The sequence below is a fragment of the Pelophylax lessonae genome, assembly GCF_965119305.1.
Source record: "Pelophylax lessonae genome assembly, chromosome: 6".
In the NCBI taxonomy this organism is placed as follows: domain Eukaryota; kingdom Metazoa; phylum Chordata; class Amphibia; order Anura; family Ranidae; genus Pelophylax; species Pelophylax lessonae.
Window position 1 is genome coordinate 32,133,019 of NC_138773.1, and position 17,371 is coordinate 32,150,389.

The window sequence follows — 17,371 nt, forward strand, 5'->3', positions numbered from 1 at the left end:
CAGGCGAGCCAGGGGGAGAATTATCAACCCCCTCAACTTCAGCCTCTACCTCAGACCCCACTAGATCAAGAGAGGAGCGGGACCCCGATAGGGAGGTCCCCGCCAGAACAGCCCCATCACCTTCACCCTCAGAATCAGAGGACAGAGCAACTCTGGGCCGTTTTGTAGATTGAGCAGCCACCAGCATTTGCACCTGTGCAGCAAGGCCAGCCACAATAGTGGCTAAATCCCCCCCTGGGGGGGAAACAGCGGTCCCCTGGCTTTCCACCAATACTGTGGGAAACTTGCCCTCCTGAGAATCCATTGCCCCTGTATGCCAGACAACCAAGGGTTAACTGCCCCCTTACAGCAAGCGCGGCAAGCGCAGCCCACCGCACCACACTCAGGCACAATGAGACCCCCACAGGGAATATACAGACTGAATACAGGCAATGGAACACAGGAATAGAAGGATAAAACCTGAGGAGACTCCGCTGCTGCTGCTGCCTCGATCGGTGCTTCCAGGAGAGAGGAAGTGATGCTGCCAGGGCGCTCTATGTAAGCCTATGGAGGCTACAAGAAAATGGCCGCCGTGCATGTAAACCATGCGGCCGGAGCGGGCGCCGGTAAAATGGCGTCGTTTGGCGCCGAAATCGCCGCTCCACAGTGCATAAAATCACACACAATATTATCCCATTATATGGATACATGTTAGATCGCCGCAGCGATCGCTGTATATGCCCCAACATGCCATTAAAAACATGCCCCACAGCACACAGCTCCTCACACTGCCCAGCCTGACATACTCAGTGTCATACAGCTCCCCCCCCCCCCCTTGCAGCCCACAGCATGCAGCCGAGAGATAGGGAGACAAGCAGTGTGATTAAAGGCAGGTTACACAGTCCCAGACTGAGACCCCCCCCAGACAGACAGGTCCCCACATAGATACACTTACCTCACATGGCGTGGGGAACCCGCACAGGCGAACAAGCCGCTGCACATGAGGCAGGGAGAGTCGCAATTCAAGACGCACACAATGGCGGTTCAGAAACCGCACAGCGTCCGGTGAGGTAGCCACCTCACCAATCATCCCTGCACCGAACAGGGATGGGTCGTTCACTGTGCCAGGAGCGTTACCTGGCCGAACGCTCGATGGCAGACTGGGAAGCCACTGACCCACGACCTGCGACCAGGGGGATCAGCCCGAGACCCAGTCCGCATGATCCTCTTCGTCCGAAGAACTAACTAATGCTGACAAAAATAACAGCTAAGTAAAGGTAGAGAGAAAACTCAAACAAAATATCAAAAAGAAGAAAGAGTCTGGGACAAAAAGTCCCAGCACAGAGAGAGCCAGCCACTCCTGACAAGCTAGACATTAAAACTGAGATATGGTTGCAGGAAGTAGGAGGGTATTGACTGAGGGGACCACCCCTTGAGGGTGGGATATGTTAAAGCTTTATTGTTAACATATTCTGTTGCCTAGCTACTCCTTCGGAGCAAAGTCTAATACCCCATATGTGACGAATATGAAGAGGCGGCGACTGTCGGAGGACGTAAGAGAAATCCCATTTTCTCTTTCGCTCATTGGACGGACACAGCTCCTGATATTCAGAACCATTAGGATGTCCCAAAGCAGCGTTAATCATGAGGGGTGAGAATAGCAAAAAAATTCCCAAGGCTTAACAGTAGCCAACCAGGCAACAGGAGCCCACCTGAAAAAAAAACAAACACACCTTCCAAGAGGACCAGGTCCTCTAAACAGCAGCCTTCAAAACCTTGTGGCCAAAAGAAGCATCCGCAGATGCCAACACACCCACTTTGTAAAAGTGTGCACTGACAACCAGGTGGCCGCCTTGTAAACCTGCGTCACCGACGGCTGATGACAGAAAGCCCAGGAGACGCTAAGCGCCGAGTAGAATGCACCTTGACAGGGAAAGGAGGAACCTGAGCCCTGCTGGAATAGACCTGAACCACAGTCTGTCTGATCCATCTGAAAATGGTCACAGAGGAAGCGGACAACCCTTTTTGAGGTTCCTCTGTGAGCATAAAGAAAGAATCTGATTTCCTGAAAGACTCCGTAGCTGTCAGGTATACCCTAATTGCCCGGACCACATCCAAGGCAATTTCCTTCGGATGTTTAGGCCTGGGACACAGGGAAGGCAACACAATGTTTTCGTTCAAATTAAAATCAGACAACCTTTGGAAGGAACGAGAGAGACGGGTGAAGAACCACCATATCTCTGTGAATCACCAGGTAAGGTGAACGGCAGGATAACGCCGCTAGTTCCGACACTCTGCATGCAGAGGTGATCGCCACCAAAAAGGCCACCTTCTGGGACAGCGTAAGCAGGGGAATCTCCCAAATATTTTCAAAGGGAGACTGCTGTAGAGCTGAAAGCCCCAAATTAAGATCCCAAGGCGACAACGGAGCCCGCACTGGAGTAACCAAAATGTTGGACACCCTGAGGAAAGGTATGCACCAGGGAGTGTGTGGCCAAAGGTCGTTGGAAGAAGACTGCTCAAGTTGACCCCTGTAAGCAAGGCCAAATTTCTGTTCAAACCCCTGTTGAAGGAAGGTCAACATCCCAGCCACAGAGGGATCGAGGAAGAACTCCAAGAGACCCACACTACGAAGTGTATGTCTTCCACTTACAATTGTAGATCTTCCTAGGAGGTAGATTTCCTAGCTTTCAACAGTGTAGGAATCACTGACTCAGATAAACCCCTATCCTTAAGCACCTGTCGTTCAACAGCCAAGCTGTCAAAGCCAGCAACTGTAAAGCAGGATGGAAGATCGGTCCTTGGGACAGCAGATTCTCCCTGAGAGGAAGCTGCCAAGGAACGTCGGCGACCAGATCGGCATACCAAGCCTGACAAGGCAGTCTGGAGCTAAAATGACCAGAATCCCTTCTGCCTCGATCCTGTGTAGAAGTCATGGCAGAAGCTTGAGAGCAGGGAAGGCATAAATCAGACGATACTGACCCCACAGGGCCACCAGCGTGTCTGTGGCATCTGCCAATCACTTGACCGAGCCACAAACCTCTGCACCTTTCTGTTGAGTCAAGATGCCAAACAGATCCACCTCGGGGGTGCCCCACTGGAGACACAGCTGATGAAACACCTCCGGATGAAGGGACCACTCCCCGTGGTCCAACACCTGCAGACTGAGGTAATCAGCCTGCCAGTTTTCCACCCTGGGAATGTGTACAGCAGGGAGGGCTGGAACGAACCGTTCTGCCCATGTTAGAATGCCGGCTGCTGCCAGGACACTTCTTGTGCCCCCTTGGTGACTGACATAAGCCACGGCCGTGGCATTGTTCGATTAACTGCGCACTGGACAATCCTGAAGACGATCTGTCCAATTATCCAGACACAGTCTGATTGCTCAGAGTTCCAAGACATTGATCGGGAATCTGGACTCTTCCAGAGTCCAGATCCCCTGAGCAGAATGCTTGTCGAGGATGCCCACCCGGACAGGCTGGCATCCATGGTGACCACTGTCCAAGACAAGCGGAGGAAGGATTTTCCCAGCCGAAGCACCAGAGAATGAAGCTACCATATCAGGGACTGCTTCGTGCCCCGACTCAGCCGGATCCGATTGTCCAGAGACTGCGGAGTCTTGTCCCATTTGGTTAGAATTTCCATTTGCAGAGAACTCGTATTGAACTGTGCGAACGGAACTGCCTCATAGGTGGACATTATCAGGCCCAGCACCCATATGCAAGTCCGGAGGGAAGACCATTTGTTCGACAGCAGAAGGCAAATTGAAGCCTGCAATTTCTGGAGTTTGTGCAGAGGAAGGAGCACTCTGGCTAAGGCTGAGTCCAGAGTCAGACCCAGATAGTCCAGCTTTGTGGACAGAACCAGAGCAGACTTCTGAAAATTGAGAATCCAGCCAAACTCCCACAGAGTTCGTATTGTGATCTCCAGGTTCTCCACCAGAGAAGAGGGAGCCTCTGCTCCCAAAAGGTGAACGTCCAAGTAGCCCAGTACCGCGATACCCCGTTGGCGTAGCAAAGCTAGCACCAGGGCTAACACTTTTGTGAAGGAGCAGATGCGAGACCAAAGGGTAACGCCACAAATTGATCATGCTCCTCTACCACAGCAAAGCGGAGAGAACACTGGTGACTGGCACATATTGGAATGTGAAGGTAGGCATCTTTGATAGAAGCAAGGAAGTAACCCTGATGCAGGGATGACACCCACACAAAGCAGTTTAGTGCCTTGAGGTCAAGAATTGAACGCACTTTGTTCCCAGGAAGGAAGGCAGTTTTGAGTAAAAACCCTGAAAACATTCAGGTCGAAACCAGGACAAATCACCCCTTTAAGAAACAGGTCTTGTACCGTCCCAAACAGGCCCTGTAAGCAGTCTGGGGACAGATGCAAGTTGGAAGTAAAAAACCTTGCGGGGGAACAAGAGCAAAACCCGATCTTTTAACCGGACCGAATGACTTTGTGGACCCACTTGTCTTGCACCCGGGAAATCCACGTGTCCGGAAACCAGCGAAGATGTCCCTCCACTCCTGATACGGGTGTGGGCGCACCTTCATGCAGAAGGAGCCTTGTCCCTGGATCTGGAGAAGCCCAATCGTGACTTGCCAGACCAGGTTCTTTTGGATCCTCCAGAAGAGGCCCTGAAAGGCTTCAAGCCCTTGTCAGTCGACCCTGAGGGACGAAAAAACTTCTTATGAGCTGAGGAGGGGGGCCCACATCGACGATGAGGTTCTTTGCCCTTCGTAGCCTGCGGAAGAGAAGTACTTTCCCCCCCTGTGAGACCTTAAATGTCGTCATCCAGGGTAGCTCAAAACAGGCGATATCCTTGAAAAGGAAGATCAGTCAAGGCCTTTTTTTAAGTCTGATCCACAGACCAGCACTGAAGCCAAAAAACACACTGAAGGACCACTGCCAAAACAGAGGCGACCCATCAGGGGAGCCGCATCCAAAGAGGCATCACAGATAAACAGCAGCCCCTGGACAAGCTGGTCCGCCAGCTCGACAAAGGCAGGGGGAAGCTGTTCCCCAGGTCACGGTGTAGCTTAGCCCACTCATCAGAGTTTGCGACACTACGGCAATGCTGAATACCGGCGCACTGCTGAACCAGCCAGAGTGTACATAGTGCCGGCTACAGCCTCCGCGTTCCGATCAGCCGAATCCTTAAAGGGAGTCCAGGGCCGCCGTTAGTGTATAGATGGGATGGTTGGGACCAGGAGGGCCCCGCAGCCTCAGAGAGGCGATCAGGTGGGGAAATGTGCTCCAAAAGACTTCATGAGTCACCAGGGGGACCCCACAAAAGTGTAAAAACCACAACACCCACCGCGCTGGAAGCACGACCCGGTCGCCAGGCACAAAGCGCCAAATGATCCTCAGCAGAGAGGGAGAGGACCCCACCAGACTCACCAGCCACAGAAACGGGCATCTGCAGTCATCAGGTACAACCCCCCCCCCCTTCCTCACAATAGATCGTCCGGTTACCGGCGACGCATCCCTCTGGCCCCCAATCGCCAGTTAGCACCCTGCTCTCATCCCAGGAAAATGGCCAGACCACCCAAATAGCCCTAGCGTGGAGGGGGGTGCCTGCAGGGAGGAGGGGAACTCGGGGGCCCCGACTGCCCCACATCCACCCCCAAAACCCTAAAGGGGGAGAGGGGGGGACAGCTACTCATCATACCAGGAGGGCACCGCTCCAGACAGAACCCCTCTCTATCAAAATGGGGGTCTGTCGGCCAGGAGAAACGCTGAGACTCTGGCCGAGACTCGGTTGTATGCAACCTCGCAAGGTGTTTAACTCGCAGGCCAGCCCCCGTCTAGTGGGGCTATGTCCCGGCCAACCTAGCGTGGAGCTGAGGTCTGCGCGCGCTCGCTGCCCACACTGGGGTGACCATTGGCTCTAGATTATCCAGCCTGTCACCCAGTCCAGCAGTTGATTGTAGATCTCACAGGAAAAAAAAAAAAAATCAAGGAGAAAAAAATTTCCATCTAAAAAATGTTGCCAGGACCAAAGATCCCAGCAAAGAAATAGGTCCTTACTAGGCAGAGAAAATTGAGTGGCTATAGCAGAGAGAGGGAGTATACCCCCTGGGACTGCCCATAGGTGTAGCCAGAATTATTTTCTGCCTGGTGTTCTACTCCTGTAGGGGGCAGTATAACCCAATGGTTATGATCATCAGGAGCTGTGTCCAGCAATTAATGAAAGAGAAATAACTTTTACAGTTAAAGTGTTACTAAACCCAGGAGCTTGCACTCACTATATCTGGTCTCCCACAGTACACAGAACATGGAAATGTAATTATTTTAGTGAATATAAACTGCTAAATACCATTTCTCATCAGAAGTATATAGCAGTCTTGAAACTTCTATCAGTGTCTGGTTAAAGCTTGTAGGAGTAGTTTTCATTTTACTCTAACTGTCCTATGAGGCTGCAGGACCCCTGACCCTCTATCAGGACAGTGCCGATCACATGCACTCTCCCAAGAATAAAAAACTCTAGCAATACATACTAAACTGAGCATGTGCAGCCTGACTCCATAGACACTGTACTTTTAAGAGATTGAATGGAGGCTCTGGAAGAAGAAGGAGAGGATCAGAGAAGACAGGATCAAACAGCCTTTTTACACAACCCAAAAGGATTAACCCCTTAGGTTCCACAGTGAGTATAACAACCATGCTTTACTGCATATACACACTGATCTTACTGTTGTGGGTTTAGTAACACTTAGTTAAAACTTATTCTAGTTATGTAAACCCCAATTCCTACATTTTCATATGTTTTTTTTTTATTCCCATCTGCCCAGATTTCTGCTTTAAAGGCCCCTCTAAAGCACTGCGTAGGAAGCCATACATCCGAAGGCCAACCCCTTGAAAAGACGACACGACACGTCCAGTTTAAAAGGCAGGACAGAGTTTATTTAAGCTGCTGGATCTGACCAACAGGCTTGAAATAAATCCTGTAGATGCTAAATTCAAGTTTTCAGGGAACTCGGGTTTTTCACATTTAGGAAAAAAAAAAAAAGAAAAAACAAAAACAAAAATACAATATTTTAACAAGTTTTCAAACAATCATAATAAAATAAACACTTAATGGAAGAGGTAGATTATTGAATGGGTTTCAAACCATAGGTACAGTGATATATGTCATTCGCCCTAGCACACGTGATACACATCTGTACACAAGTTTATAAGTTAAGAATCGGTGAGAATAGGGAGAGAAAAAAAAAATAAACAGTCAAGACGGAGCATCCCTTCAAGCTACCAGCTCTCGACCGGAGGCTGTAACAGGTTCCTCCAGCAGTGCAGGGGGTTCAACATTGCATTACAGTGGGAGAAATCCCTCCCACCCAATTGCAATATTACCCAGTGACCACAAGACGGCAGCAACACAGCTACACCTACAATTACTAACCCAGCTTTGTGGGTCATTTATAGCATTACACCAAGGTAAAAAAAATCCTCTGTTGCAGTATCACTCAGTGTCTACAAGACAGCTACACACGTCTGCATTATGTTGCAGGGAAAAGAAAAATCCTGCATTGCAATGGCGTTCAGCAACCGCAAAATTGCAGCTAAACAATTGTAATGGGGAGAAATTGCTTCATTGCAATGCCAACCAGCAACCACAAGATGGCAGCAGCACATAGGCAAAAGCCTCAAATAGGAGATGGAATTCTGACTACTAGAAGGTAAATACTAGTTCTAGGGCAGGTTTACCTCCATTCAAGCTAAAGAGGAGGTTTGAGCCCTGGATGGCAGCTTCCTCTGGGGCTTCAAACTGATTTTGTTTTTAACAGTATAGATTGTAAGCTCCAACGAGCAGGACCCTCTGATTCCTCCTTTATTGAATTGTTTTGTAACTGTACTGTCTGCCCTCATGTTGTAAAGTGCTGTGCAAACTGTGGGCGCTAAATAAATCCTGAATAGGAATAATAAGAATAGGGAGGCAATGCTATTGAGTTTCCACAAGATGCCAATCGACAGCATAAGGAGGCAATGCCTTCTACTGCAATACCATTTTGTGTCTAATAGATGGCAATCGACAACCGCAATATAGGTATATGATGCCCTCTACTGCAAGGCCATTCAATGTCCACTAGATGGCAACCAACATTAAAAAGGGAGGCAATAATGTCCTCCAATGCAAATTCATTCAATTTCCATTAGATGACCACCAACAACAGCATTATAGGGAGGCAATGCCATCCTTGGCATATTGGGATGGGGATGCCCTCTACTGCAATGCCATTTAGTATTCTTTAGATGGCATATTAGGAAGGACATGCCCTCTACTGGAATGCTATTCATTATCCTTTAGATGGCATATTATTACAGGGATGCCCGCTACTGGAATGTTATTCAGTATCCTTTATATGGCATATTAGGAAGGGGATGCCCTCTACTGGAATGCCATGCAGTATCCTTTAGATGGCATATTATTACGGGAATGCCCTTCTACGGGAATGCCATTCAGTATCCTTCAGATGGCATATTACGGAGATGCCCTCTACTGCAATGCCATTCAGTATTCTTCAGATGGCATATTATTACGGGGATGCCCGCTACTGCAATGACATTCAGTATCCTTTAGAAAGCATATTAGGAGGGTGGTGCCGTCTACTGCAATGCCATTCAGTATCCTTTAGATGGCATATTAGGCAGGTGATGCCCTCTACTGCAATGCCATACAGTATACTTTATATGGCGTATTAGGAGGATGGTGCCCTCTACTGCAATGTCATTTAGTGTCCACTAGCTGGCAATCAACAGCATTATAGGAAGGTGGTGCCCTCTACTGCAATACCGTTCTTTGTCCATTAGATGGCAAACAACCACTATAAAAGGGAGGCATTGTCTTCTAATGCAAAACCATTCGGTGTCTACTAGATGGCAAACAGCAGCATTATAGAAAGGTGATGCCCTCTGCTTCAAACACCATTCAGTGTCCACTGGAGGCAATAAACAACAGCATTATAAGGAGGGGATGCCCTCACTGCAATATTGTTCGGTGTCCACTAGATGGCAATCATTTTGAACCTTTCTGATGTGCAATCGATTGCATTGTACAGGATTTAAAATCCTCCACTGTCCCATCACCCCCACTGACTACAAAATTAGCAGCGATACAAGGAATTGTGAACTCAAAAATATAGATCACCCAATGACCACGAGACGGCAGTTTGCCACAGATGGGGAAAAACCATGCCCACTTTGCAGCCAGGACAGCAGTCAAGCAGCCAAACATGGTGCATATGAAGAGGTGGTAGGATCATTAAGTCTGCACAGTTTGGTAGCTTTCCTCCGAAACGATAACTGAATCCAACTGCCAGCCATGTCATGCTAGCCTGAGGTCCCAGCCAATGAAGAAAAGGTCACTCCTCTAACTGCCATTACAACAGAGTCCATTGGGACACTGTCCATCTAGGAAAATTGGGAAATAGTAAAGGGGAGGTATAGGATGGGGGTCCATTCACAGGCTTGCCCTGCTAGGTCACACAGGGGCAGGCTGCCACTTCTTCTTTAAAACCAATACCCTCCCAAAGTGCACTGCTCCAGAGTGGACCCGTAGCTTTGGTAGCCAATGTCCAAGCCTATTAATTCACCCGGATCCTAGTTACTGGCTGAACAAGCACGAAGATACTTTATACAGAAAAAAAAAAGGGTTAAAACACAACATATAGGAAGTGATGCATTAGATGGATCTGTGGGTCGAAGCACACCTCCCCTCTGGAACGAAGTGAAATTTTGGCTGTGTAGATCAAACACTACGATAAACGCTACAAGAGTAGCACACCCGCTATCGGTCAGGGGTGGAGCTAATGTAGGCGAGGCTCCTGTGAGGCAGTGATAGGGGAGGGGTTAGCTGGACAAGGCAGAGGAATCTCTGTATAGAAAATATTTACAGCGTCCTTTATCCGTAATGATGTCCCTCAGCCAATCACTGCTATATCCCCCCATTTGGGGGAGCGGCACAGGATTCTGGGAATAAAAATGTACAGTCCTTAACCAGAGCATTACGAAGCGGTACAGAGAGAAATAGGAGGAAATTAAAAAGGGGAGAGGCAAGGAGTGAGCAAGAGAACGGGGGTAGGGACTATCTCATGTACAGCAGTGGAAGGACAGTCGGGTAACTTCATGCCGTGAACGGATAACAGCCGGAGCTGGTTTCTCAGACTTCGTCCGTAGTATTCAGAGCGTCCGCAATATCCAGAGCTCTAGGAGGATTCTGTTCATCTTTCCTCTTTCTTGGAAACTTTTGAGGAATGCCATGCTGTGGACCTGGAAAAAAAAAAAAAGAAACAAAGAAAGTGAAGTGGACAAAGGGTACAGTAAGGGGGTCTGCCTCGAAGCCCCAGTGACGTCACAGCATTCGGGGGGGGGGGGGGAGGGTCTGCCCACGAGCGATGGTCACGGCGTCAGGGTCTGCCTCGGAGCCCCGGTGACGTCACGGCGTCAGGGTCTGCCTCGGAGCCCCGGTGACGTCACGGCGTCAGGGTCTGCCTCGGAGCCCCGGTGACGTCACGGCGTCAGGGTCTGCCTCGGAGCCCCGGTGACGTCACGGCGTCAGGGTCTGCCTCGGAGCCCCGGTGACGTCACGGCGTCAGGGTCTGCCTCGGAGCCCCGGTGACGTCACGGCGTCAGGGTCTGCCTCGGAGCCCCGGTGACGTCACTGCGTCAGGGTCTGCCTCGGAGCCCCGGTGACGTCACAGCGTCAGGGTCTGCCTCGGAGCCCCGGTGACGTCACAGCGTCAGGGTCTGCCTCGGAGCCCCGGTGACGTCACAGCGTCAGGGTCTGCCTCGGAGCCCCGGTGACGTCACAGCGTCAGGGTCTGCCTCGGAGCCCCGGTGACGTCACAGCGTCAGGGTCTGCCTCGGAGCCCCGGTGACGTCACAGCGTCAGGGTCTGCCTCGGAGCCCCGGTGACGTCACAGCGTCAGGGTCTGCCTCGGAGCCCCGGTGACGTCACAGCGTCAGGGTCTGCCTCGGAGCCCCGGTGACGTCACAGCGTCAGGGTCTGCCTCGGAGCCCCGGTGACGTCACAGCGTCAGGGTCTGCCTCGGAGCCCCGGTGACGTCACAGCGTCAGGGTCTGCCTCGGAGCCCCGGTGACGTCACATCGTCAGGGTCTGCCTCGGAGCCCCGGTGACGTCACAGCGTCAGGGTCTGCCTCGGAGCCCCGGTGACGTCACAGCGACAGGGTCTGCCTCGGAGCCCCGGTGACGTCACAGCGACAGGGTCTGCCTCGGAGCCCCGGTGACGTCACAGCGCCAGGGTCTGCCTCGGAGCCCCGGTGACGTCACAGCGCCAGGGTCTGCCTCGGAGCCCCGGTGACGTCACAGCGCCAGGGTCTGCCTCGGAGCCCCAGTGACGTCACAGCGCCAGGGTCTGCCTCGGAGCCCCAGTGACGTCACAGCGCCAGGGTCTGCCTCGGAGCCCCGGTGACGCCAAAGCATTAGGGTCTGCCTCGGAGCCTGAGTAACATCACAAAAGAACAGAACGCAGGTTGCACTAGGAGAGGGATTGTGACCACATTATTAAAAAAAACAAAGGGATTTGAAAGCAACCTGCGCACTCCCGGCTTACCAACTGCTAACGGAAAGCCTAATCGGGAGCTTACGATTGTGTGACCTCTGTGACAGCCAAATTACGGCAGTCACATGATGAGACCCCCACCCCCTGGCATCAGAAACCTCTTAAAGGGCTGGAAGGCACCGGCACTAAGGGGTTAACTACTTCCAGCCCGTGGGACGTCCTCATGTTTCTTTCAGTAGTTATACAGGGATGATACCTGCACCTACATTTTCAGGCGGCGATTCCCTTTCTAGCAAAAGTGATTAAAGTGGCCACTCCATCACGGCGGAAGGGGGTCCCACCGCCCTCCCGTACGATCCAGGAGCCCAAGAGCGACGTGACTGGCGGAATTGGCTGCTCAGAATAGAGAAAGGAACTGACGTTCCTCCCTCGCTGTGACCCTGGAAACAGGAAGCGACAAGATTTGATCACTTCCGTTTCCACTCTTTATCTGGCAGTTAGCAGGCAGGAAAGCAGCCGATCACACCAATCTGTGTCTGATCGGCTGCATTGGAGGCCAGAGGAGAGCTTTGGGGTCCAATAGACAAATGTAAAATTTGTATACAATATATAAAAAAAAAAAAAAAACGGAAAGCCCCCGTCGCTTACGCACAAATGCGAATGCATACGTTACTCCCGTACGCACAAAAACGGTGATTGCGGCGCACGTGAGGTCTTCAGAGCGAGAGCAATAATTATAGAACCAGACCTCCTGTGAGGTGTTTAAAAGGAGACCCCTATGGAGAATTTTAAGCACCGTAATTTCGCCGTCATTCCAATAGTTGGGCTCACAGTTATGGCACGCCCCCATTTGTCAATAATAGCCAAGTTTGACAGGCGGTGCTGCCTATCAACTCCGCATGTGCTCTTCAATTTGCCATGGTGCAAAGCATCGCTGACACGGCATGTGAACAGAGCCTCCTCTGGGTGTTGCTTAGCCATTAGGAGGAAGGCCGCGGCAAAACCGAGGCTGTGTGAAAGAGGAATTTTTTCCCCCAATTTCAATGAAGGCAAGCCTGGAATGAAACCTGCGACAGTTTCTAGTGTGCTTATGTCAGCTCTCACCCAAACTGTCTAATGGCTGTCATAGCTGATCATGTGCAGCACCATGGCCACTGCAGATCAGAGGGTAAGATGCAGCTTCCTGGACTGTAAAGGTAATGACTGATTCACACTTTTAGTGTTGTGGGTGATGTTTTGTGTGTTGCTCAGTCCCCCCCCCCCCTTTTCCTCAGTGTTGAATTGTTGAAAAAAGGAGTAACAATAAAACCGGATTTAAAAAAAAAAAAAAAAAAAAAAAAATCAAGCTGTCCGATTGTAACTTTATCAATTCAGAAGGAAGGCATGAAAACAAAAATTGTCATAGAGAAGCATGGCTTACCTGATAAAGGTTTTGAAAGCGGCAGAGTGGGGGTTTATACACAGCGGGGGCCGCTTTCCCTGTTGTTGGTCTGTGATGAAGCGATGAACCAGCTCTGTGTGGACAGAACACAAAAGCTGCCTTGAGTCTATGCCCAATATCCTTTGACCTCAACCTCCCCCCCCCCCCCCCAACCCGCACAGTTGAAGTCAGCAAAGCCTCTCACCTTTGACTTGCCAAACGGAAGTCAGGCTCTTCTCATATGAGTCATCGAATCGGTCGGTGGCCGTGGGCTCAAAATCAGCGGTGTAGACACGACCGGACGACACGGAGTAGCAGCAGTGACACATACATGTATGGTAACGGAGACGACCTTCTTCCAGGTAAGGGTGGGCCAAGGCATCCTTAGCCGAGATCCTCTTTGCCTACAAGAAGACATCAGTGGTTAAGACGGCAAAGCTCCAACTATATGGATAACTGATGCTGTGGGGTCAGGAGATGTGATCATCTTTAATAAAAGAAATGTAGCTGGGTATGAATACACAGTGTACTGAATCAGTCTTATAGGTTTTTAACCAGTTCGGCTTTCCAAACCTGTACACCCCTAATGGACCAGGGAGGCATATTGACATTTCTGCTATGAGCCTATTGATTGCACCACTTATGGACCAGGGGGGCATACTGACATTTCTTCTAGGAGCCTATTGATTCCAGCCCTTATGGAGCAGGGGGGCATACTGACATTTCTGCTATGGCTCCATTGATTGCACCCCTTATGGACCAGGGGGGCATATTGACATTTCTTCTATGGGCCTATTGATTGCACCCCTTATGGACCAGGGGGGCATATTGACATTTCTTCTATGGGCCTATTGATTCCACCCCTTATGGAGCAGGGGGGGCATACTGACATTTCTGCTATGGCCCAATTGATTGCACCCCTTATGGACCAGGGGGGCATATTGACATTTCTTCTATGGGCCTATTGATTCCAGCCCTTATGGAGCAGGGGGGGGGGCATACTGACATTTCTGCTATGGACCTATTGAGTCCACACCTTATGGAGCAGGGGGGCATACAGACATTTCTTATAGGAGCCTATTAATTCAAGCCCTTATGGAGCAGGGGGCATACTGAAATTCCTGCTATGGGCCTATTGAGTCCACCACCCCTTATGGAGCAGGAGGGCTTACTGATATTTCTGCTATGGGCCTATTTATTCCACCCCTTATGGAGTAGGGGGGCATACTGACATTTCTTCTATGTGCCTATTGATTCCACCACCCCTTATGGAGCAGGGGGGCATACTGGCATTTCTGCTATGGGCCTATTGATTCTACCCTTAATGGACCAGGGGGCATACAGACATTTCTGCTATGGGCCTACTGATTGGGCAAAAACAAACAGTCTTTACTTATAGACATAAAATATAACCATGTGCAAAATAAAAGCCTTTACCAGTTGAGCTTTTGCACCTGTACACCCCTCTTATGGACCAGAGACATAGATAGATTATATATATCTATATCCCAATCTTACCCTGTAGGGTTCAATATTGAGTTGGCCCTCCCTTTGCAGCTATAACAGCCTCAACTCTTCTGGGAAGGCTGTCCACAAGGTTTAGGAGTGTGTCTATGGGAATGTTTGACCATTCTTCCAGAAGCACATTTGTGAGGTCAGGCACTGATGTTGGAGAGAATGCCTGGTTCTCAGTAGCCGCTTCAATTCATCCCGAAGGTGTTCTATCGGGTGAGGTCAGGACTCTGTGCAGGACAGTCAAGTTCCTCCACCCCAAACTTGCTCATCCATTTGCAGATCAATAGTCACCCCCCTAATCTACAAATAATGATACAGGGTAAATACAATGTAACAATAGTGTTATACTGTATTTCCCAGACACATTTCAGAAGCTTCACCTTTTTACAGCAGCCACTGATATTATTATACAGGATTTATATAGCCCCAACAGTTTGCGCAGCGCTTTACAATATGAGGGAAGACAATACAGGTACAATACAATTCAATATAGGAGGAATTAGAGGGCCCTGCTCATTAGAGCTTACAATCTAGAAGGGAGGGTATATGTTACAATGTGGGGGAAGTGTCAGCAGGGAGAAAGGGACGGGGCGTATAAAATACTTCCTCTGCACTTCAAGACTCATTGGGATGCACATTTCCAGCCAAGAGTCCACAAAATGTTAAAATTTAAGAGTTTTTGTCAAATTAAAGCCAAGCCTCCAGGCATGTCAGCCCATCCCCCTTACCTCAAAATAAACGTATTTTTAAAATCTCTATACAAAAAAAAAAAAAAAAAAAAAAAAAAAAACACAAATTCCAAAGTTCCAGCTTAACTGTAATCTATGAAAGTAAATAAGCCTTTCAGCAGTATCTAAGACTTCTTTTCGGCAGTGGCGAAGGAAGCCCTCTGACCCGGATGTTGGTACAATGTGGTGCTCTAAAGGGGCCGACGCCTTGGAAGATGTGGACCTGCAGAGGACGACTCACCGGATCAAACAGCAGCATTCGGCACAGGAGGTGAACGGCTTCATGAGTGGCTTCACCAGACAGCATATACAGGACAGAGAGAGATGGCTGCCAAGAGACAGAAGACAACAGTGAGCTAAAGAGGACCGGTCACCAAGAAAAGCACAACATGCAGCACTTCCCTGACTAAAAGTAATATTTCTACTGTCAGTGACCCCATTAATCATTTCTTGACCGCGCTACAGCTGAAAGATGGCTACAGGGCGGTCGTCAAGTTCTGAGAGGGCATCCATGGACGTCCCCCCAGAACCATGCCCACTGGGGCGTGCATCCGGCCAGCTCTGTGATCGGGGTAAAGGGACAATCACAGAGGCCCTTTACCATGTGATCAGCTGTGTCCAATCACATCTGATCACATGTAAACAAACTTGCCAGTTATCGGCATTCCATCACAGCGTGAGGAAAGGAGAGTCGGTTGCCGGCAAGTGTGACGGGACATTTACACTGATCATCAGTGCAGCCCCAACAGTGCCACCTTCAGTATCGCCCATCAGTGCAGCCTCATCAGAACACATCAATGAAGGAGAAAAATTGCCTGTTTGCAAAATTTTATAACTAAGAAAATTTTTTTTTTCCTTCCAAAGTTTTCGGTCTTTGTTTATCAAAAAATAAAAAACCCCAGTGGTGATTAAATACCACCCAAAGAAAGCGCGGTCTCAAAATAATGCTAAAAATGTTATATGCGTGCATGCAGTGATGTCATTGCAGCTCCAGCCACTCACAGTGCCGGAGCCGCTGAACCTGAAAGAGACACCGAGCGAAGATGTCGGCTGCCTCAGTGTTGTCCTTCGGGGCTTCGTTCTAAGGTAAGTATTTCATAATGTGCTAGTATGCGATGCATACTAGCTCATTATGCCTTTGTCCTGCAGGATTAGTTTTTTTTTTTGAGGACACAACCGCTTTAAATATTATATATATATATATATATATATATATATATATATATATATATATATATATATATATATATATATATATATATACACACACACACACACACACACACACACACACATATATATATATACACACACAGTGTGTGTGTGTGTATATGTATATGTGTATGTGTATATATATATATATATATATATATATAAAAAATATATCTAGCTTTTTTTTTTTTTTTTTTTTTTTTTTTTTACACTAGAGAATTAACGCACTTTATACCCCTGAAGAAGCTATGCAAGCTTTTGAAACACATCTTGATGTTAATCGCACATTTTTTCAGACACATGTATTGAAACGTTATCTCTGTTCATTCCATGTACTGTATATGGTTATATATTGTATGTTTTTTGTATTTAGGTTTTTACCCTATTGATCTAAATAAAAGAAGGTTTTTACAAAGTCATAGTATACTCGATAAGTGCCTATAAAGTCCCAATCATCAGGGGAATTTTTTTCTGGTATACATCAATAAAAAGGTATGTGGCACATTTCAACAAAACGATCACCATGATCTATTTCTCTATCTTGTGCATGGGACTTTTTTCATCTATTTAACCATGGACTCACTTCTGGTTTAATTATTTTACTTTGTTTGTGAAAAACAACCTTTTCTAAATTGATGCTATTAGTGATTCTTTTTAGCACTGTTTTGGATAGGCGCATTTACTTTCTATACATGGTATTTTCTATTGTTATGTGCAATATATTTAAGTGCTGCTATTCCCATATTTGTTAGAATTCACCTATATGTAAACATTTGTTCTGACGATTGACACCTTGACATTTCACACATTATTTAAATACTAGCGCAAATATTACACTTTTTACTCCCCTCGGACCCAGCACTTATCCATTGACTATAGTTCCTTAGTGATAAATTACCGGCTTGTGGGGGCCGCGTAGGATGTGGGCTCTGGCTCCCTCGCAGGCAGACCGCATGGCAGTAAGAGGCGGCGTTCCCAGGAGGTCTGTGATCAGGTCC

The 17,371-nt window shown here is 48.7% G+C and overlaps 1 protein-coding gene across 1 annotated transcript in view; it reads right to left on the reverse strand.

Annotated features, from left to right (window-relative positions):
- Positions 1–9,386: 9,386 nt before the first annotated feature.
- The window catches only part of LOC309557939 (serine/threonine-protein kinase NLK2), a 36,916-nt gene continuing 28,931 nt past the window's right edge, over positions 9,387–17,371 (reverse strand). The window contains exons 6-10 of the mRNA XM_082260812.1: positions 17,272–17,371; positions 15,403–15,489; positions 13,124–13,322; positions 12,919–13,012; positions 9,387–10,245 (exon numbers count right to left, since the gene is read on the reverse strand). The exon at positions 17,272–17,371 is cut by the window's right edge and continues 2 nt beyond it. Coding sequence (XP_082116938.1) covers positions 10,197–10,245; positions 12,919–13,012; positions 13,124–13,322; positions 15,403–15,489; positions 17,272–17,371 — 529 coding nt within the window. The 3' untranslated portion in view covers positions 9,387–10,196. The remainder of the gene's footprint in view (positions 10,246–12,918; positions 13,013–13,123; positions 13,323–15,402; positions 15,490–17,271) is intronic.